General features: G+C 33.1%; 1 protein-coding gene across 1 annotated transcript; it reads right to left on the bottom strand.

Moving 5' to 3' along the window:
* Positions 1–2,435: 2,435 nt before the first annotated feature.
* LOC140443398 (uncharacterized) lies at positions 2,436–23,563 on the bottom strand. The gene is made up of 3 exons (XM_072534639.1): positions 23,406–23,563; positions 8,040–8,341; positions 2,436–2,691 (listed from the first exon to the last, which is right to left on the bottom strand). The coding sequence occupies exons 1-3, from the start codon at positions 23,454–23,456 to the stop codon at positions 2,499–2,501; spliced, it is 546 nt and encodes a 181-aa protein (XP_072390740.1). The 5' UTR covers positions 23,457–23,563; the 3' UTR covers positions 2,436–2,498.
* Between the last annotated feature and the right edge of the window lie 1,169 nt (positions 23,564–24,732).

Here is a 24,732-nt window from a genome sequence, read left to right as displayed (position 1 = left end):
AATACATTCTTTTAGTTACCACCACGTAGATTATATACATGGAAATCACCTATGGATAGCAAAGAAAAAATTATCAGAAACCAGATAAATTAGATCCTTATCAATAAGAGATACCGTAACTCAATCAAATCGGCAAAGACATATCCAGGAACAGATGTGTCATCAGACCACAATCCAGTAATCGTAAAATTCGAAATCTAAAAGGAGAACTAACGTTGAAAATTAACGAAGAGTTAAGCAAAACAATAATCAATGATAATGAAGATTCCAACGAAAAATGGGAAACATTTAAGAACACATTAATAATGTCAATTAAAGATACGCTGAGTAGTCACAAAATCGATAAAGCTAAGACTCCATGGATGACAGATGAGATCCGGCAACTAATGGACAAAAGAAGATTATACAAAAATAAAAATGTAAACGAATATAAAGCCACACACAAGGAGATCAGAATAAAAATACGGGCAGCTAAAGAGAAGTGGTACAACGACAAATATTTAGACATAGAGGAACACCAGAGAAATCATGACAGTTTTGAATTGCACAAAAAAATTAAAGAATTAGCAGGTATATGACGGTCCAACAATAGTAACACCCTGGTTGATACGAATGGTAAAATAATATCTGATATCAAAGGCAAACTAAAGAGATGGATTGAGGATGACAGGACACAAGAATATAGCATGATCGATTGCGATAAACATGATATAGGTCCAAATATAACTAAGGGTGAAATAATACATCGAATAAAGCTGGCAAAATCTAATAAAACTTCGAGGCCTGACACAATTCCAATTGAAATAATTAAACTAATATCAGAAGATTAGATCAATGTATTAGTAGACTTATAATACTACATATAATACGGGTATTATTCCGAGAGATTTGCTCAAATCAACATTTATTACATTACCAAAAAAACCTAATGCAAAAGAATGTAATGACTACCGTATAATTAGTCTAATAAGTCACACACTAATAATATTCTTAAAAATTATCCACTTCATAATTTTCAGAAAAGTAGAACAAGACATCACTGAAACCCAATTTGGATTTAGTAATGCCATGGGTACACGAGAGGCATCATTTGGATTTAACGTCCTCATGCAAAGATGTTTGGATGTAAACCAACCACTCTCTGTTTGTTTTATTTATTACTATAAGGCGTTCGATAAGGTCCGACACAACCGTCCTACAGTTACTTAAAGATAAACACATTGAAAAAAACTTAAGAGTAATAACTCATCTCTACTTAGCGGATTAATGCTTAATGCTAATAAAACAAAATTTATGACGATTTCCAAAACACAACAACAAGACATTTTAAACTTAAGAGCAGTTAATAAGAATTGGACAAGCTAGAGCAACATTTAATAAGATGAGAAAAGTATGTTGCAGTAGAGACCTTAGTTTGAAACTCAAAATAAGAATATTACGTTCATATGTGTTTTCGGTGCTGCTGTATAGGGTGGAGGCCTGGACCTTAAAGAAAGAGGTGAGCGATCGACTTGAAGCATTTGAGATGTGGACCTACCGAGTTATTAAAAATAAGTTGGGTAGACCGAATAACAAATGTTGAGGTACTTAGAAAGATGACAAAGGAAATGGAAATCATGAATACGATAAGAAAGTTACAATATCTCGGCCACGTTATGAGAGGGGATAAATATGTGATGCTACAAACCATAATGCAGGGAAAAATATAGAAAAACCAAGTATTGAAAGAAGACGCATCTCCTGGATCAAACATCTGAGAAAGTGGTATAATTGCAGTTCCGTCGACTTGTTCAGAGCTGCAATCTCAAGAGTGAAAATAGCTGTGATGATTACCAACCTCCTTAGAGGAGACGGTACCTAAAGAAGAAGGTGTTAGTTTGTTGTAACTTTAAATGGTAACAACAGTTACTATTTAAAGTTGTAAATCAAAAGCGACCAAATTGTTTTTAAAAGAAGAAAACGAAAAGTTAGGTTATGTGTCTTTAAGGAGAATATCGGAAATTGAAAAATATTTTGACAATGACGCAACTGATCACCGTGTCATTTCATTCTTATCGTAAAAGAAGTTTGTAGCCCAAGGTCTAGACCGCGCAAAAGCTTATTCAAGAAAAACAAAACGACTGAGTCACGGAAGACCCCATGTTGTGGTTTTAGGATTAATATTAAACTCTGACTATAGGTATATAATAGTAAGTCAATAACATATCGAGAATACATTATTTGGGTCTAGTTTGGGAAGATACTTCTAATCTGTGATCGATTTTCTAAGCGTTTTGCTTTTTTGTGGGTTCGGTCTTATATCGGATATTGCCCTTTTATCTGGGTATTGTCCTGGCTGTCTGACTCATAAACTATTCGATCCGCCCAAGAGTAGTATAGACAACACGTTAAATAAATTATTAAAAAGTAAAGTTCTTATTAAAAATAAATATAAATTAACAAAAGATATACATGTATTAAGCAAAAATTTACAAATAGTTCGAAAATTACTGGTTTATCTATAGTGAAACTTCAGAGTCTCTGCTCGTATTTACAACTTCACACTCGCAGGAGCTAGGATAAGGTACAATTTGTCCTTGAAATTCTTTTGATGTTGAATTATATACCAGCAAGTTTATTTTTGTAGTTTTCTGTGAGCAAATTGTTCCAAAATCGTCCTGAAGATCCTCGATCTGACATTTGGCTTGTGGACTAAAAAAATATTCAATATGTTATTAACTTATTTGTCAAACTACAACTATTGTGACCGTAATAAATCTAATACAATTTATATATAGTTTGGTCCCTAATTGTTTAGAGACTCCTTAATAAAACTACGAAATAATGTAGTATCAAATTGACAAAATCGAAATAACATTAACAGTTCTACAATATTTTCATCAAGAAGCGATAGTCAATGTAAACAAAGAGGAGTAGTCTATTATCTCAGGACTGGACTTGTTTTGACAATATGCAAATAAGCAATTTAATTAAACCTAGCCTGTGAGACATGCTCACCCCTTAGAATTACGTTCGGGTGTAACAATTCATTGGAGCGAGGTGTCTTAACTCGAGTAAAACAGGGATCACTCCACCTTGCTCTAAAGCTGCAGACCATCCCTTTTCCCTATAATACTATACCACTCTAATGTGCGATAGGGACACAACTATTAGCCAAATGCTCTTCATGAGGGAGTTCTGGGTAATAGAACTCCAACATGGTTCCCTAATCGATTTTAAATTCAGGACAGCGTGACAAGCTTTATTCCTGTTATCCTCATGTGACTTATTCGCGAAACTGAAATTGTTTACTTAGGCCTCAAGACCCTGCTCTAAGCTGACGTCCATTCGAAGACTTGATGCTCAAGAGTTTTTTCCCTACGTGTCCGGATTTTTTGGTTTTTATTAATTTTTTTTGTGGCTTTTATGGCTTGCGCTGGTTTTTTTATTAGTGTTTTTATTAATTTTTTTGGTAGCCCAGCCCTTTTTTTATGTTTTTTATAGATTTTTTTGGTAGAATGTCATGATAGTAAGATCTTAATTACTGGGGCCTACACAGTGTTTTGTGCTAGTCTGTATTGGTAAAGCTACGCACTCTCCTTTTTCTTTACTCTACTTTCTTTCTAAGGAGTTATTCTATCTAGGGTTTGTATTCTCTCCGGGTATTTTTATTTAGTTCTCTCTCTAGGGTTTGTTTTCTCAATGGGGATTTTACTATTTGTTGTATTGGACGTTTGTGTTTTCATCGATGGAATGCGTCATATTATATGACCTCTCGTAGGACCTCTCTCGTCACAATCTGAAAAGGAATCGTTCTGCAATGTATCTTAAAACGTTAACTGCTTCTTATAAACTGCTGTTATGGGGTGCTTGTATCTTTTCCTTTGTCATCTTACATACGTGTCCCTATGCGAGAGATTCGTACGTAAGTGTCGGTAGTATGATACTATTTATTAGTTTCATTTTTGTTCTTGTCCTTAGTTTTTTCTACATATGTGTTCTCTTATTGACGCTTTTGTCGTGTTTAGTCATTTTAGTTTATGGCGATTTTCCATTGTAAACTCCATTCTTCAATGTTTCCAACGCTGTTTGCAGGTTGTTTACTGAAATATCTATGTTTCTATGTTTGGCCGCTATTGCTGTATCGTCTGCATAAAAGCTAAGTAGGGTTCCAGGTGTTCTCGGAATATCGGCGGTATATATTGTGTACAGTAGTGGAGACAGGACCGCTTCCTGTGGCATTCAAGCTTCCGAGGTTCTAAGGTCGGACAGGACTTGTCCTATCCGAACTCGGAAATCCGGCCGCTCAAGTACGATGAGATTAGTCTCGTCATTGTCCCACTGTATTCGTAGATTTGATGATTATTTACGCATCTCATAAGTGGCTCGACATTCCGTTGTGTATCTTGGCCTTCTCACAAAGAAGTCGCCATTCCTGTCGATTTCTGGCAGCTTCCCTCCATCTTCTGACCCTTAGAATCTGTAGGTCTTCTTCCAGATCATCAATCCATCTCCTTCGTGGTCGTCCTCTGCTTTTTGTGCCCTATGGTTTTAAAAATATATAATAATCTCTTCGTGTATTCGTGATCTGACATCCTAGCATGTGTCCAGCTCATCTAAGTCTCTGCACTTTAACGAATTTTACAACATCTGGATCGGTGTATAACTGATATAGTTTGGAGTTGTATCTTTAATGCCATAGCCCATTTTCATTTACGGCCCCAAAAATCTTTATAAGAATTTTTCTCACAAAAATACCAAGAAGTCTTTTATCATTTTGAGATAAGGTCCGTCCACGTTTCAGCCTCATATATCCAAACCGATCTTATTAAGGTCTTGTATATATTGAGCTATACTGCATGTTTTATATTTTTATTTTTCAAATGTTTCTGGAGAACGTGAACTCCTCTGTTTGCTATTGCTATGCGTCTTTTTATATCGTCGCTTGTCGTGTTTATTGCGTTTACTAGCGATCCAAGATATGTAAATTCTTTGACTTACTCAAAGGTATGGTTGTTAATTTGAATTCTCTGTTGGATATTTTAGGGGGTTTTTATAAAACTTTTTATTTTATTTATTTTATTTGGGGGGATTTTTTCCTTGTTTACCACAAGTCCTAATTCACTTGCCGTGTCCGCAAGCCTTATAAAACACTGCACCATGTCTCTCATAGTTCTGCCCACTATAACTATATCGTCAGCACATCCGAGAATTCGCGCCGATCTATTAAAAATAGTTCCATTTATTCTAATATTTAATTGTCTAATTGCTTTTCCAAGGCAATATTAAAGAGAAGACACGCAAGCGCATCCCCCTGTCTTAGACCATTATTAATGTTAAAGAACGTAGAGTTTTCTCCTTCAATTCTAACGCATGAGCTTACGTTTTGCATCGTTAGTTGGACAACTTAACCAACTTAGGTGGGATTCCAAAGTATATCATTGCATTATAATATAATGCAGTTCTTTAAACACTGTCACAGGCTGCTTTGAAGTCGAAGAAGATATGGTGTGTATCTATGTTATATTCTAGTGACTTTTCTATAATTTGCTTATGTGCTTGAATTTGATGTGTAGTTGACTTTCCAGCAGTAAATCCGCATTGATATTAACCAACAATAGCCCTTGTAAAATGTTTGTCTTTCAAACAATACATTGCCGAAGATTTTATACGCAGATGCTAATAGGGTAATATCTCTATAGTTCTTACATTTCAGTTGATCACCCTTTTTATGCAACGGACATATTATTCCCTTTAGCCACTCTTCTGGTACTATTTCCAAAGTATCTAGTGGTATTATTTCCGAACAGATTTCATCGATTCCTGGGGCTTTATTGTCTTTGAGTTTTAGGATGGCATTTGACACTTCTTCTCTTGTTGGATCTTCACTGTGTAGTTTAAATTCTCGACGGCTATTACTTAAGGAATTGTAGTATTTCCTTGTTTCATTTTTATCGAATAAACTTTGTATCTCATTGAGATTGTTCTGTTCGTATTTCCTCTTCCTACGTCGAAGGATACGCTTTTTGCTCTTTTAAGACCTCTATATTCTTCTTTTTTTCTGTACAATCTGTATCGATGGTTTTTTGATATGCTGCGTTCTTTCTATTTGTGGCCATTTTGCACTCATGATCAAATCAATGATTCCTTTTTTATGACTTGGTTTTGCCCAATAGTTCAACTGATCTCTGTAACACATAATCTTGTTTATTTGCCCATAGTTGGTTAATGTCTTCTTCTTCTTCTTTTAAGTTGTTTGTCCTTATTTGATATTCTGTTTGCTGTCTGTATACATTTGCAATGTCGGGATGTTTTAGTTTATTAATGTCGATTTTTTCTCTCATTCTTCTGATCTTCTTTTTAAAATTGGATATTCTCTCTATTTACGCATCTGCTCTTATTTATATTGTCTCTGTACAATACACAAAGCCTACTGTGGGAAAAAGAGGATTCATATTAAATATATATGCAGTTCTGTATTTCTTTTTGTGTGAAAATGCGGAGGTGATTTTAATAATTCAGTAGTTTACTGTAGGACCTGCATATCAGGGTGTTTTTCATATTTAGGGTTAAGGAGGCACCTGCAGGGTTATGTAGGTAAAAAATAAACATTTATTGAAGATGCTGTTATAATATAGTATATATTATATATTATATATATATATATATATATATATATATATATATACATGTATATATATACTATAAAATAGTATATTTTATATACTATTTTAGTATATCTCTTCTTCTTCTTCTTCTAATGGCGCTACAACCCTTTGTGAGTCTTGGCCTGCTTAACAATGTTCTTCCATTCTGCCCTGTCGGATACTATTTTAGTATATAAAATATATAAAAGAAGCTCTTTTATAATGCTTGTCTTCTTTGAACCATTGTATTATTGCAATGCGGTGGACTAAAACGACTCTATTACGCTATGACAATGTCTTTATTACACGTAGCGATTCCAATAAAGTACAAGTTTTAGTAATTTACTAAATGGACGATCAATTTAAATTATTATTATTTCTTTTATCTAGCAAACCTGTGTTTTATAGTAACAAATTTTCTTTACTAGAGTACGGAATCACTCAAGATTTTATTTTAAAGTATAAAATATGTATGTCTCAATGGTATACTGTGGAGTAAAGAGATAACGAAAGGAAGAAAATTTAATATATATGAGACCATGATTAAAACTACTCTTCTTTATGGCGCTAAAACATGGAGAATTAGTGAAAAGAACAAAAAGCGAATAGAAGCGGTAGAGATGGATACAATGAGAAGATATTTAGGTATTTCCAGACGAGACCGAATCAGAAATGATGTAATAAAACAACGTGTGGGAATAGAAGGAAATATAACTCAAGATATAGAGAAGAAACAATTAAGGTGGTATGGGCATAAGACTCCCCAAAAAAGTAGTAGAATGGCAACCGATAGGTCGACGGAAAAGAGGAAGACCCAGATTAGAATGGCAACACGGCGTAAACAAGTCCATGAGCGAAAGAAATTTGACAACAAACGACTGCGAAGATAGGAAGAGATGGTGTTTAGGTATCGGACAACGTCGAAAGACGTTCGAAAACGATGTATATATATATAAATATGCATTTTTGCTTTATGTCATTGTTTTATTTTCAATGAAAAGAATAAACAACTTTTGGACTCTATACAATTTTTTCGTTGCAATAATTAAATTTATACATTTATTGTAGTAACGCATAAGGAAATCAATAAACAATAATAATTATACTAAATTCAGCAAAGAAAAGATTTACACACGACTCCATTCATTCAATCTGTGTGAATCACTCAATATTCGCGGTTATTGTCAATATAATAACAATAACAAGAGTAATTTTATCCCACCTTAGCAGCGAATCCAGAATTGTTAAGAGGGAGACCGATGAGCTAAATTTCTAGATAATAATCAGAATACTATTTTGTATAATTATTTTTTTATATATTTAATTAATCATAAGTCGTAAAAGTAAAAGCAGCAATTTAAAATTTGAATTTATTTCTGGAACTATTTAAATAACATAATTATAATTAGTTACCTGCAAGTGCTTATTTCAATTACTGGCTTTGGATAATTGGATGCAGACCAAACATACAATCTTTCGTTATTGTTAGATATAATACTGAGAGGTACAATCTTAAAATTTTTGTCCGTTTGACACAGTTGGCAAGATTGGAAAACTTCCTTTTCAACTACTCGAGCTTGGGGTATATGACGACCGAATGCCGAAATTAACTTTGTACCCAGCTTCTGATAAGCTATGGGAATTTCGTCCGTTGGATAGGTACTGTCTTCATAACAAATTGTACCTATTCTTTTTTCACATCCCTCGTCGGCTAGCTGAAATATAATTAATATAAGATAAATAAAGTTGTAAAACAACACATTGATCTAATTTAGTGTAATATAATGATAGTAATAATAAATCCAAACAGTGGATGTACTATGAGAATATGTGTTATAAGCCTAGCAGTTGTGTACAAGAGTACAAATAATAAGAACAAAACTCATATAAAATTGATGATATAATAACACGCGAACTTTGAAATAGGGATGGCGATTTTTGACAAAACACCGGTTTTCGGTTATAGCGGTTTTTTTTGCTTACGGTTAACCTGGCGGTTATAACCGGCCAAAAAACCGGTTTTTGCAAAAACCGGTTTTCGGTTTTTTAATCCAATAGATTACAAGTTTACACTTTCAGTTTGCTTCTGTATTTATAAAATAAAATAAACTTTGAATTGTAGTTTTGTTTGGAATAATTACTTGAGAATAATAATTATGATTTGGATCCAAAATAATACCTAACCTAATCCTAATCACTGTAAAAACCTAATAACCGGTTTTGACTTTAAAAATAAAAAACCGGTTATAACCGGGACAAAAAAACAACCGATAAAACCGGTTATTGCGAAGTAAAAAAACCGGTTTTCGGTTAAACTCGGCAGGTTTTTCCCATCCATACTTTGAAAGCTGTTGGAATGTTAAATAAATTCTAATAGTTCTACGCTTATGAATTCTGGGTAACAACCAGATGATTATATTCCACTTTCCTTGCCCAAGTACCCAAAATTTACCTGGTGTCCAAAACTGACATTTTACTGGTGAGTCTCAAAATATTTTATTATTATAGTTACTGTTTTAAATAGGAATTAAACACAATTTCAAATAAAAATACATTTTTTATTTTGACGTTTCATCTTGGAAATTGATCTAAATGTATCAATTTACTTTGTTTTGTTATTGGGCAATACAAAGAATTCTTCTAATAATTTAATTTTATCTGTTTCATTTATATTGACAATTCAGACATATAGAATACATTTTTAAGGATAAATTTAAAATTATCCTGTCAATATTTTTAAAATTTGTTTCTGGGACGACTTTATTGGATGTTCATTCAATTGCATGAAATTAACTTTACATTGATAATCCTCTTCTTATAGTGCTGAGCACCTATAGTGGGTTGGTAAATTATCTTAAGGCCAGACGTCTGTCTTTTGCGCCTTGCAAAAGCTCGCTAGTGTTATTTATGCCTGTCTAGTTCTTTATATTCCGTAGCAACGACATTTTTTGCAACTTACTTCTCTCTTTCCTCAATCTTTCCTGTATAATTAGTTAAAGGATTGAGTATTTTTTTCTTTAAGCATATGGCACAGATATATAATCATTCGTACCTTTATGAAGTTAAGTAATTATCTCTTACTACTTGCTCTTCTTAAGACTTCCTCGTTTCTCACCCTATCTGTCCATTAAGGTCTATGTCTCCATGCCGTATAATAATATGGATCATACATAGCGTTTAATTATGCTATAGTGAAGATTGATGTAATTATTTATGTAATGGTTGAACTCTTTAATATAATATATCAGACTTCCACAATCCCCAGAAAATGGCTGCAATCGACCTTTGCGGCAATATCCAAAAAGTCAAATTCAATATCTAGCTTAGATCACAGAACAATAGCTTTATGAAATCACATCCTTAAAACATTTTTAAAAATAATACACAGCAGAATTGTTAAAACTCTTGAATATGAAATTAGTGACACAAAATTTGGCTTTAAAAATGGTATGAGCACAAGAGATGCTTTGTTCGGCTTGAATGTTCTGGCTCAGAGTTGTATGGATATGAATCACAACAGAAGGTTTTGTAGATTTTAAAAGGGCATTTGATAAGGTTAAACATAAAAAGCTGGTAGAAATATTAAAAAGCAAAAAGCAAAAAGCAAAAATATTGAAAGTTGTGATATGAAAACTATATCTAATGTATATTAGAATCAAACTTCCAAGGTAAGAGTTAACAACCAGAACACCCGAGATATCAAAATACAGAAAAAAGTCCGCCAGGGATGAGTGCTGTCACCACCACTCTTTAATATCTACAGTGAAGCGGTATTTAAAAAAGAGCTTTCAGATTCAATAGAAGGTATATCTATCAATGGAGAAGTTTCGAATAACTTGCGTTTTGCAGACAATACACTAATAATGACGAATAATAACAATGATTTACAGAACGTAATGCAATGACTTAATGAATGCTATCATAAATACGGACTAAGTAAATAAATTTTAAAAAAAACCAAACGCATGATCATGACTAAATCAGCAAATGCAAATATTCAATTGACTATTGAGGATACTGTAATTGAGAATGTGAATACCTACAAATACATAGAAATATGGATAAAATCAAATGTAGACCAAATCAAAGAAATTACGACACGTTTCCAAATAGTACGTGCATCATTCGTTAAAATCAAAAAATTTTTTTGTTGTTGCAATATAAGGTTAGGAATACGCCTAAGAATACTTTGGTGTTACGTATTTACTACTTTCCTTTATGGCTTTGAAGCATTAACATTAAAACAAGTGCATCTTAATAAGTTGACCGCCTTTGAATTTTGGTGTTACAGAAGAATCCTTCGAATATGGACTTAAAGAATGACAACCGCAAAAGTTACTAGAAGAATAGGAAATGAAGCTGAAATAATATTGAGTATCAAAAGAAGAAAATTTAAGTACTTAGGCCATGTTATGAGAGGGCAAAGATACTCATTATTACAGATTATTATGCAAGGCAAAATTCGACGAAAGCAAAATGTGGAAAAACGAAGAATATTGTGGGTTAAGAACTTGAGGGAATGGTTTAAATGCAGTGGTGCAGAACTATTTAGAGCGGCAGTCAACAGTGTCAGCATAGCGATGATGACTTTCAACCTTCGATAGAAGATGGAACTTAAAGAAGAAGAATACCTAGTGAAAATTGAAGGAAAGATTGCGATAACATAATAAAGGTTTAAATTTAATAAAAGCTTGTCTTGCTCACTCGGTACGGCATTTTATTTCTTGTTGAGGATGCTATTGGTCCTTTACTATCATTCCCAAATATTTAAATGTTGTCACTTGCTTGAGGGTGGCATTATCTACTTGCAGCTGTACTTTTAAAAGTGCATTTTTTTTCTAATTGCCATGCATTTAGTTTTTCCAGCATTTATTTTCAAGCCATACATTTTTCCAACGGTATTTATTTTATTTAGCGTCAACTGCATATTATGTTCGTTGTCTGTGGCGTAAAGAATGTTATTAATCGTGTACCCGTTCACCTTTGTATCACACTCAGAGCCTTTAAGTGCCTCTACAAAAACGTTATTCACATAAAGGTTGAACAGCACAAAAGACAAAATATACCTCTGTCGCACCTCTCTTAAAATTTCAAATTTCACCTTGTTCATTGATTTGTTCAGCCTCACTGGTTAATTCCAATAAAGATTCTGGATTACTCCTATATCTTTTTCGTCAGTGTTAGCGTTGAGTAACATTTTTATCATTGCATCGTATTTTACAGTGTTAAACGCTTTTTCATAATCGAGGAATATGATGAATATATCCTTTCGTTGATCCATGCAGTTTTGTACTAGAGTTTTTAAAAATAAAGCTATTTCAGGTTTACCCAGTCCGCTCTTGAACCCAAATTAACTCGCCGCTTAGCACTTTCTTATAAGTGTGCTCTGTTGATATAGTCATATTATAATTTTTACAGTCATAGCTACTTCTGTTAGTTTTAATTAAAGAGATTTATGTCATGTTCCCAGACTTTGCTTAAAATCTGCGTAACCATGAATAGTTGGTAGATGGTTGATCTTCCTTGTCTAAATCCTGCCCGATATTCTCTGATTATCTTCCCTACAAGAACATTTTATATTCACAACATAACAAGGAGATTCCTCTCTAGTTTTGACACAGGAGTTTATTGCTCTTTTTGTGGATTGGGCACATGATACTCTTTTTCCATTTTGCAATTTTCTTTTGTCTCCATATTCTCTGTATGACCTCATATACTCTTTTCGGTATTTACCTTCCTCCAAACTTGAACATCTGATTATTATAGCTGGACATCTATCTTTATTTAATGATATTATATTTCGGAATAAACTTTACTGAAGAGTTTAGTTATTTTTAGCTGTCTGAAGTTCGGAAAAGTATGTTTTACCAACCACCACCATCCCTAGACTTCTGTAATGGATCACATCGTACCCTAATATCTCTTGCAGAATCTGATTGGGGTGATCTTTTAGCTTAACGAATTTTAATCTATATTTTGTCTTTTATCGTTTCCAGTACTTGCTTTAACTCTCTGAATAGGTAGCGTTCACCAACGTATTTGGCACCTTTGCGGCGTCTCTTAATTATTTGTTGTGAACTGCTTGTATCTTCTTTTTATTTGTGTTGTATAGGTGCCCCATGCGAGAGGTGCATATGAGTAATATGATGTTGTTGATAAGTCTTATGATGAATTTTATTTTTATTGCTAATTTAATTTTTCTTTCTATAACAGAGCTTGGAAGCATTCGAAGCCTATATATAGTGCAATTATTCCAGAACTAGCATTTACGCCCTAAAGACGCTTGTAACGATATGAATCACCTCGGCTCCGTCAGCGCTCCGTACACGCCCATTCCCACCACAAGTTCCTCAAGAATTGATGCACGCTAGGGGAGATGGAAGGTCGACGACCGCATTTAACAGGAGCCGCCGCACGATAGAGATTAACTTCCATCAGAGTGTTAATCTGATAACAACTTCAACAGAAAAACGTCGTCAGTCAGCAGATGACGACAGTATCCTTTACCATATTGCTTTTGATAATATCTGCCGAATTTGCAAATCAAACGTCAAGAAAAAATAATTCCAAACCACGACGTAAAAATGCCCGATAAAAACACCGGTCGCGAAATCCGGTATATCTTAATAATTTTTGCTATAGTTTTAGAATTATTCGAATTCTTTATACTAACTTGTTCCTGTTTTAGATTTCATATTGACAAGTTTTTCACCGTGATTTTAAATTAAATTGTTAATTAAATTAAATAATGTTTGTAAAATCTTGATTTAACCCTCTAATGCATCAATTTTTGTTCGAGCTGAAAAATTCAGGAAAGTTAGATTTTGTACTTACGAACACAAAGGTACTGAGGCAAAAATTGATATTACTGCCAGGTTTACCTCTAAAAGGAAAAAAACAGACATCCATCTTGAGGCGGACTTGTGCAGTAACCATGCATTAAGGTAACAGCATTTAATTTTTTTTTTAATTATCAAACTAAGCAAATAAAAACATATTAAAATTATTGTTTAGTATGAAAATCGTAAAAACATGTATTTGTGGTTGAATTACATAAAGATAAATTGCATTTTATACAATACGCTTGGGTTTCGGATGTGCATTTTGGAAATTTGCACTGTTTTTTACCAGTACGATCCCGAAATACACACCAGTGACCTATTTGATCGTAACGGATGTCCTCCGTCGAAAAATATGCTCTCTTTGGTGCTCTTGCAGTGGTTTTAGGGGAACAACTGGAAGGTCGACCAACAGGTCGTTTGACTGGCCACACAAGCAGAGCGATTCAGCTACTTGTGTTCTAAACACTGGCAACTCAATTTTTTCTTTTTGGGGATGAATCCTGTGATACAATAGGTAAGCGTTGATCATCGCCGCATCTACGAGCTGGTAAAAAATACGATTATTCCATTTTCTGGTCTTCATATGAATCATCTTTATATGATCATCTTTGATGATCTGTGGGCAATCGATTTCATCGTGAACTCTTTTTTTATGTCCCACCGTCTAATTTTTTGAGATTGTACGCTATCATTTTTGGATGAAAATGGTTTCACGCCAACATAAGTCGACAAAAATTGCACATATTTTTTATCGTTCCACAATACAGAGGTAATATCTATACCATATGCGTTACCAACAAATTCTTCTGAATAGCCACGGACAACTTTTTCTGTTGAAAATATGGGTCGGTCGATAATTTGCAATTGGGTACTCTGTTTTTTCTTACTGTTCCCAAGCTGTATATTCCTCTACTTCGGAGATAGGTAAGCACGCCCAAAGATGTATAGAAATTGTCAAAGTATCAAATGTGATTTACGAAATTTGGAATGTGCTTTGATAAGCGAACCAAAACATTCGAGACAGCCCCAAGATCTGGAGTGTCGTCCAAGATTATGTTGTCTCCTGCACCAAGGAAAGTTTCGAATGAATAGGAAAATCCAGAAGTGCCACAGAGGCAAAAAAATTTTAAGCCCCACTTATGTGGCTTGTTGGGCATATATTGTCGGAGGTTACTTCGAGTGATCTTTGTAGCGGACATTTGTTCATCTACGCACAACCTAGAAGGCATAGGGACTATTAGAAACATATCATTGAAATGTTTCACTAGCGGACGAACTTTATGCAGAGGATCGTATCCAGGGTTGCCCCTTTCCACAGCTACTGAGTTGTCATTATGGTGTAGGTACCGGCGTATGGATTCAAACCAAAGCAAAGGCATAGTCTGACAAATTGGCTCATGAAAGTGTTTCCTCCAATATGATCGGACATTCAGATAGCGATAAACAGACATATATAGACGATTGCCAACAAATTTTCGAATATCGTCTGACTGGATGCTGAATTTTATTTGTATATCATTTTGCCGAGCGTACAAGTTTGTTTGCTCCACTAGATGATCAACCATTGTGTCGTCAAGAAAATAAAGAAAACAATTGTATGGAGTGGCTAATTTCTTAATTTTTTCTGGAAAGTGCTTTTGACCTTAAAATACTACCTCATTTACATGAAGTTAAAGATATTTACTTTCCCAAGCAATAGAATTAAATTCGCTAGAATCATTTTTCATGACAACAACATCACCTGTTACACCAGAACTGCTACTGCTGGACCACCATCTTCTTCCGTTAATTCTGGCGTTCGAGGACGTTTCTGTCGCCGAAAAGGTTGTGAGGCTTCCTGCACTGGAATTTCCTCAGATACACTTGGTGCTTGCGACACCTCTGATACCCCTAGTTGATCTGTATTGGATTGGTCTTGAATTATCTGGGCAACTGTTGAAGCTGCACTATCCGATTCCATTTCATCGGCTCTTAAATCAGCAACAGGATCAGCTAAACTATCGTTACCATCAGAATCATAGTCACTCTCAACATCTGTTGCGTCAGCGTCAGCAGCAGGTATATAATCCAACATCTCCCACATTTCTGCATCAGTCATGATGAATGAAATGAATGAAATATAGACAGATATGAAACTACGGACATCGCTATCATATAAAACAAGCAATCCACGAAACAGTTTTAAGAAGGTATGCAACCAGAATTTCGCCCGTTTATTTAATATGACTTTCATCAAAGTCCGCTTCAAGGCCGTTGTATGCATTAGAGGGTTAAGTAAAATAGAATATATTTGATTGTTTAATTCTAAAATTGCAATGAAATGAGAATAGTTGTCATAATTACAGGAAATCTCAATAAAATTTTAAAACAGTTTTTCCAATTTTTCTACCGAGAATAATGTTTGTTGCTGCATATTAACATAGCCGTATTATTCGGAATACTATGATTTAGGTTTTCCCATAAATAGTTAATATTTTACACATCAGGTAAACAAAACAACAGTCCAGAAAACACTGCTGCAATTTTAATTTAATTTATTTAAATTGTGAGTCATTTCAGCTCATACATTTATTCATAAGATATCGTTAGTTTTGCGACTTGAGATACTTATCATTTACCTAATATAATAATTGCTGTACAAACTTTGTATACAGTTGAAAATGGTTATAAACAATGTAGTTTAGATTTATTTATTTCCTTAGAAAACAAAATATACAAACAATTTATTAAATAGGTAAAAGAAATAAGAATAAGACTTATCATCTAAGTCTTATTCTTATTTATTTTACCTATTTAAGATGGACTCACACAGACAACATATTCAAGATTTAAACAATTTATTGCTCTCTACACCAACATAATATTGTTATTAGTAGTAAGACAGTATCTGTCCTTAGCATAATTTCAAAAGTAATAGAGAAGGTTGTATATAACAGAATATTAAATTTTATAGAAGAATACAATTTATTAACTCCAACCCAACACGGCTTTAGATCAAAAAAGGAAACACTCACGGCTGCATGCAGCTTGTTTGAGCGTATTTATGATGAATTAGATAGTAGAAACTACGTGTCAGGACTATTTTTTGATCTATCACGAGCTTTTGACTGCTTAGACATAACATTTGTTCACAATAAATTATATAACGTTGGTTTTAGAGGGATATTTCTAGAATGGATAATAAATTTCTTAAGTGACAGGAAGAATGTTGTTAAGATGAAGGAATCAAGCTCAGAACCATACACGACACATAAAGGAGTACCACAGGGATCCGTGCTGGGACCATTATTATTCCTAATTCTTATTAATGACCTACCAGATCACATAAGGGCACTTATAATATCAATGTTTGCTGATGATACCTCGTTAATAGTCTCTACACGTACACTCGAGGAATTAAAAATGACAATGAAGACTGTTGTTGACTGCTTTATTCGCTGGTGTAATACCAACAGACTAATATTAAACATTGATAAGACGCAAATTATTTATTTTCATTCATACAACTCATCTAAATATGACTATATCTTAACCATCCATGATGGTTAAGATGCTATGCTGATGAGATGCTATGAGAAACAATATGCTATCTTCCACTCACTCTACAAAGTTTTTGGGTGTATTCATTGATTGTAATCTCAAATGGTCAAAGCAGGTGAATTCAGTGAACAGGAAATTGAATAAAGCTTTTTATGCTATATCTAGAATTAAAAACACACTACCCATCTCGGCATTATTGAACGTTTATTATAGCCTTGCTTACAGCTACATGTGCTATAATGTAATTTTGTGGGGAAACTCAGTAGATAGTAACAAAGTATTCATTAACCAAAAAAAAATTATCCGTAAAATTTTTTATTTGGATTATCAACAGTCTTGTAAACCAGTTTTTATTAAACATCAAATTTTAACTTTATACTGCCTATATATCTATAAATGTTTACTTTATGTCAAAGAGGAAATCAATACATTTGCAGTAAATACAGACAATCACTATTAAAATACAAGAAGTGCTGAGTCTTTACAAGTTCCTAAACACAGAACATCCAAATTTCAAAATTGCTTCAGATATATGGGACTGACCTTATACAATCATTTGCCAAAAACTGTGAAAGAAATACCACTTATCTCTAAATTAAAAAAAAAATGTTAAAGATTTACTCTTAAGAAAAGCATATTTACTCTATAAATGAATATCTTGAGGACAAACTGCGCTTCATATTTTACTTGTAAAAATGTTATTTTATATATTTTATGTTTTGTCAATTTTTTTTACACCGTTAATATTGTATTATACACATTAATGTTTTTTGTACTAAATTCTGTAGTGATGTATCCTATACATTTATTTTGAATGTCTTTTGAATGAATTCTGAATGAAGGATCAATAAAGTATGACTATGACTATGACTATTGACATATTAGTCCGGGTACTATGGGCGCACTAGAGAAAATATTCTCATTCCCTATTTTTGTACAATTTTACTTCAAATAGTCCCCTTATAACAACAAGTGAATGTTGCAAAAAGAAAATGATCAAAAATGATTTAAAGTATTTTTTTAAACAAATTGTAAAATTTAATTTGTTTTATCCGGTATAAGCTTTTTAAGATTAACTGGATCATTTTGAGCTAAAATTGTCATTAGTAGCTTTTTTTCTAAAATGAGTTTATAAATAACATATCTCGGAAGGTCTTTCGGCTTTAACGAAAAAGGTCCATTTTATGCCCAAAATTTGAAACTTGTTTTAATCGATAGATTACGATGCCAATGCAACGTTTAAAAGTTTATCAAGAATTTTCCGCAGAAAAATATTTATTTAGAAAAAATTTTAAACAATTTTTAAAAAATAGTTTTTTTTTTTTTTTCAATATACTTTTTTGTTAATTTAGATCATTATAAACTAAAAGTTATTGTAATTTTTTCGTACGATAATTTCTTCAAGCATAAAATGCAAATATACAATTGAAAATGCCAAAAAAAGCCAAAACAAAAAATCTGAGATTAATTGTTTTAAAAGCCTTAATTATACTTTAATTTTATATTGCAAAAGTTAGTTTAAAAGGTATTTAAACAAATTGGTATACCAATATGTTTCGGGATAGTATAAACTTGATGAACGTCTGAATTTTAACTTTCAAAATATATTGATTATTTCTTACCCACAAATTGAATTATATTTTCTATTCTATTCTTCTTACAGCCTCTGCCGCTTCTCGCATTTTGACCGCCATCGTTTTCTGTCCATCCATTCGTCTCCTTTGATGGCTCTATCTCTTCTTGTGTGCCGTACATTTTCTTCTCAGGGAACTGAAGGCCCTTATCTTTTTCTTCTTTGTTGTGGTATGTAATTTAAAGCTTTCTTTGGCCATCTATCTTCAGTCATTAGCTTCACGTGACCATACCACACTAGTTGTCTCGTTTCAATTCTGTCTACACTGGAATATACAGTATTTGTCCTCCTTGTAATATCTTCATTCCTGCTATAAAGTTTTTTGAATACACCACACGCTTTCCTCAGAAAATCCATTTCTACTACTTCTATTATTTTTCTATCTTTTGTTGTGATCTGCCAAACTTCTGCCTCATAAGTCATAACAGGCTTTACCAAGATTCGATAGATTGTCAATTTCGTTTCTTGTCTAATATCTTTAGACCATAGTAGAGAGTCTAGAATGCTTACCTCTTTTTTCCCTGCTGCGTTCTGTGTTCGATATCTCTTTTGGTAGTGCCTTCTTTGGATATTATAGATTCGAGATATTTATATTCATTGCATGTTTTTGTGTTTCTAATTTCTAACTCCATCTTCTTCATCATCTCCTATGTTAAGATACTCGGTCTTTGACATATTCATATTCAGGCCCCATTTTTCATATTATTTCTTTAGTTTTCTAAACATGTAGTCCATGTCTTCCTCATCATTCGCTACGACTACCTGATCATCTGCGAAAAATAAAGATGTTAGACATTTACCACCGCTTACGTCTATTCCAATTCCGGATATTTGTTTCCTTCACTGCTCTAGCAATAATTGAATATATATTTTAAATAAGGTCGGAAATAGACAACATTCTTGTTTAAGGCCCTATGTCATTGGAAATGATTCAGATATAAAGTTTCCTTCTTTAACGACACTTTTTACATTTTTGTATACATTTGCGATAGCATCCACATACTCTCTACTGAGACCTACTTTCGTCAATGTTTGAAACAGTTTTTTCAAAGGTACAAAGTTTAGTTTCATAGGTTTCAAAGACAGATTCCTTACCTTTCGCTGTTCGACTACCTGCTGCAAAATGAATATGCCATCAATGCACGATCTTTCTGTACGAAATCCATTTTGTTCTTTTATGTCTTCGTATTCTGATTCTATTCTTTTTTTATATAATTGGAGCATTTGAGTTTATCCCCTTTATTATATTAAATATTAAGCTGATGTATCCATCCTTCCAATCATCAGGGATATTTTGTTCTTTTAAACATTTGTTAAATAGTTGAACCAACATCTAATGTGATATTTTTGGTCCATACTTTACCGACTCAAATAGGATGTCTCCAGATCGTGCTGCTTTACCGTTTTTCGATCTTTTGAGGTCATCGCTTAACTCTCCTGTTGTTATCTCAATTATTTTTGTATGTTCGGATATTTCTTTCATTTCGATCTCTCTTTAACCAATATTATATGTAAAGTGTTAGAGAAAATGGTAAATAAAAGGCTGAGATGGTATTTAGAACAACAAAAACTCCTTATTCCCCAACAAAGCGGATTTAGGCGAAATAGATCCACTATAGATAACCTAATAGACTTAGAGTCAGGAATACATGAAGCATTTGCAAATAAGCAAGATTGTATCGCAGTTTTTTTGATATTAATAAAGCCTATGATACTGTCTGGCGATACAATGTCATATCAAAATTGCATAATTGGAATATCAGAGGCAATATGTTAAAATTTATTTCCAATTTTCTTCAATCTCGCAGCTTCATAGTTCGATCAGACAACGTTAACTCAGATAAAAAAGTTCAAGAGAACGAAGTACCACAAGGATCAGTTATAAGCTCAACCCTTTTTCTATGAGCCATAAACGACATACTGCAACAATGCTCACCGATTGTTAAAGGAAGATTATACGCTGGTGACTTAGTTTTATTTGCCAAAGGAAAAAACTCTACATCTATTCAAAAACATTTACAACAAACAATCAGTCAGTAAGAATCATGGTCTAGGACTATTGGATTACAATTTTTAATCAAACCCTCAGTTTCACAAATAATATCAGATTTTGAGGTATGGTTTTCGACCAAAGGCTTTTCTGGAAAAAAAATACAGAAGAACTTAAAAAATCATGCCAAGTAGGACTAAATTTTATGAAAACTATTTCCAGCAAAATTTGGGGAGTAGATCAAAATACACTATTATATGTATATAAATGTTTAGTTAGATCCAAACTCGACTATGGTGCGATAGTTTATTCATCAAGCAAAGTATCAATATTGAAAATATTAGAAACTGTTCAAAACACAGCTAATACCAATTCCCAAGATTAATACTAACTTTAGTATATATAAAAAACGTGAGACTATAACAGACCTGATCAAACAATCATTCTTAACAGAAGTGGAAACTTATAAAAATCACTATAAGATATACACTGACGCATCCAAATCTTCAGACGGTGTTGGTGCAACCATATTTACACCCAATACATCCTTAAAATTTAAATTCAATCCCATTACTTCGTCATACACTGCGGAGTTGTTTGCAATATTACAAGCACTTATATACATAAAAGAGTCGAAACAGTCCCCATCTCTCATAATAACCGATTCACTAAGCTTACTTCACACTATTAAACGTTTATATACCAATAATCCAATTGCCTCACATATCAAATCAGAAATAGAGATTCTAAATAATAATAAGATTACTGTTGACTTCATGTTTGTTCCATCACATTCAGGTATACAGGTGATGGAAATGGCAAGGAAATGAAGAAGCAGATGAACTAGCACGCCTAGCATCCTTCAGCCAGGACTTCATTCTTATTAATGAGGTTTCTTCAGATGACGTTAAGTCAGAAATAAAATATAAAGTGTTAAGTGCGTGGCAAAATAAGTGTACTGCATTACAAAATAAAGTCCAGGAAATCAAACAATTAGTGAAACCGTGGCTCCAACCCACAGCGAATAGACACGACCAAGTGAGAATAACACGTTTGCGACTAGGACACAGTAACTTTACATATATAAACACCTCTCTACGCGAACTGTGCCGCCAATGTGTGAAAAGTAACACTCTCCGTGAAGCAGATACTAACTCAGTGCAAAACATATGAAGCAGCAAGAAAGAAGCACACTATCCCAAATAATATAAAGGAAGCCCTAGGAAAAAACATTAACATTAAAAACACAATAAGTTATCTTAAAGACTCAGGACTGTATCAATTATTGTAATGTTTTCTAACTTTACCTGTATTATATTTTTTAGGTCGCTAATAACCCTGGTGGTTACAGCTTAGATAAATAATAAAAAAAGATTATAAACATTAATAACCAGTAATAAACACTTTTGTTTAAAATTATTGTCTCAGCTACATTTTTTTATAAATATTTTTTTCTACGGCCGACAGATTCTTGGTAAATCGAATTTTTCCGTTTTCCCCCCTACGAGGGAGAGCTTTAGGGAGAAGCCGGGAGGTGAGAGGAGTAAACTTTTTTGCATATTTATAACAAAACTAAAGCTTTTTTGGGATTTAGTAACGCGTCTTAAAAAAGTCTTTCTATTCTAGATACATCGAATTAAAAAAAAAAGAATAAATTTACTCCATTGAAAGTCGATAAAATACATGTTTTTTATGTATACCAATTTTGAACTTTGAAAATCAATTTTCTTCAACCTAGTCTTTTGGTATTTTTCACGCGCAATACAGTTAGTTATTATTATTATAATATATGTTATAAATATCTTTAAAACATGAAAATTTTTATTTAGAAAAAGCTCTGAAAGAAAAAGCTAATGGTTTAAAGATTATCATGGTATTGTTTATAACTTTTCCGCAAATGCCTGTCAACTTTGACCGTTTGTACTCTCAAAAACCATTGCTAGAAATTCAACTTTTCTTTTAAAAGAAGCATCTTGCCAAGTATTCACCAACATCGTTTTTAATTTAGTTTAAACTAATAGTTACCGAGGCATTCTATTTGTTTATAAGCCAAAAAATTGTTAATAAGATTATTTAATTCCTGAAGCCGCCCACATAATCCGATTTTAATTGCGTAAAGTACATTTTAGATATCTTCAGTGCGTTTTTGTAAGTGAAAAAATTGGCAAATTTCTATATGGTTTACTTTTTGTTGTGTTAAATTTTAAAGAATTTAAATTTTTAGATCGCAAAATTATTATGCAAAATCAACTAAATCGATTTTCATGAAATATGCTAGGCTGTTTTACTATATTAGATAGATTTACTGGCGAATTATGAAGGTCCTATAATGTCTATTAGTGCCAAATGCTTGTTTCACCTCCGTTTTTGTATTCATTGCCATTTTTCAGCAAGGGTAATAAATTAAAATATTTTTATTCAGTTATGTCTTATAGAAGATTGAATTATTTCCACTTTATTTCACTACGATTTTGCTTCAAAGCCAAACGTTTTATAGTTATAAGAAAGGAAAGTAGAGAAAAAACGATGTTTTTAGTGATTTTTAAATATTTCTGTAGATATACCTTCTGAAGGAGATTGATCTTGGTATAACCCAAGGTAGAATCTTAAGGAGAAATGTTTTAAGAGAATACGTAATATATTATAAATATATAATATTAATTATTTCATAAAAAAATAATGTGTTATTATATCTTTTTTACATAAAATGGTTAAAGTATATTTACAAAAGTTTTTAATTTAAATATACACACAAAATATAAACGACTACTTACGATTAATCCTAGAACCGCATAAAAACAGATAACTGATACAAAAGCCTTCATTGTTTACTCCTTGTATAAAACTAACTAACAATTCAATGCAAATTCTCTAAGTAATATTATAAAATATACGTCACGACAGAGATACAAGACGACGTTTTTTGATAAGGGAAAAACCGCAGCATTTCCTAAGAATAAACCTCAACTGCTCATGGCAGACTTCGATGATTATAGAAATTAATGCACCGTGCGGTGACCACATTGTGTATCATTCATAAAATTCCTTATGACATCTTACGGTTTTACCTTTACATTATATGATGTATCAAGTACATTATGGAGACGTCAGGAATATAATAATTGCATTAAAATTATTATATCGTGTTCTTGAATAAGTGTTAATCCCTACCATCTGATTTATTTTTAGCATATAAATTAAGAGCTTGGGTCGAATATTATGAACAAATAATGCTGACATAAGATCGAGCCAAATTCCGTGATATTAGCTACGAAAAATATGATAATTTCTACCGCGACGAAACTGAAATAACACCAGAAGAAATTAAAAAATACGCCAACGTTATGAAAAATAATAAGGCTTCAGAACCGAGGAGTTAGGTCCTCCCGTTGAACTGATTATATAGCAGTGACAAACTATTTTTGCTCTTGACTAATACCTTTAATTTATTCTTGAGGGGTCAAGAATAAAAAACTGCATATATCGGCAATTTAGACAAAAGTAAAGGCGACATAAAGGTTAATGTAATCAACTTAGTAGAATGTCTTCTTCTTATGGTGCCGTGTACATATAGTGCGTTGGCGAATTATCTTAAGGTCAGACGTCTGTCTTTTGCGGCATGCAAAAGTTCGCCAGTGTTAGTTACGCCTGTCCAGTTCTTTATATTTCGCAGCCACGACATTTGTTTGCGACCTACTCCTCTCTTGCCCTCAATCTTTCCTTGGATAATTAGTTGAGGGATTGCGTATTTTTCCCCTCTCAGGATGTGGCCCAGGTATCCAATCTTTCGTGCCTTGATCAAGCTGAGCAATTCTCTCTCAGTATTTGCTCTTCTTAGGACTTCCTCGTTTCTCACCCTATCTGTCCATGATATGCGGAACATTCTTCGCAAGGTCCACATTTCGAAGGCTTTCAACTTGTTAATGGAAGATATTTTCAACGTCCATGTCTCCATGCCGTATAACAATATGGACCATACATAGCACTTAACCATTCTGTAACGGAGATTGAAGGAAAGATTGCGGTTACAAAGTAGCGGTTTAAATTTAAGAAAAGCTTGTCTTGCTTGTTCGGTACGGCATTTTATTTCTTGTTGAGGAT

This window comes from Diabrotica undecimpunctata, chromosome 6 (genome assembly GCF_040954645.1).
Source record: "Diabrotica undecimpunctata isolate CICGRU chromosome 6, icDiaUnde3, whole genome shotgun sequence".
Lineage (NCBI taxonomy): Eukaryota > Metazoa > Arthropoda > Insecta > Coleoptera > Chrysomelidae > Diabrotica > Diabrotica undecimpunctata.
The sequence above is the reverse complement of the archived record's forward strand: the minus strand, read 5'-3'. Positions and strand labels throughout refer to the sequence as shown.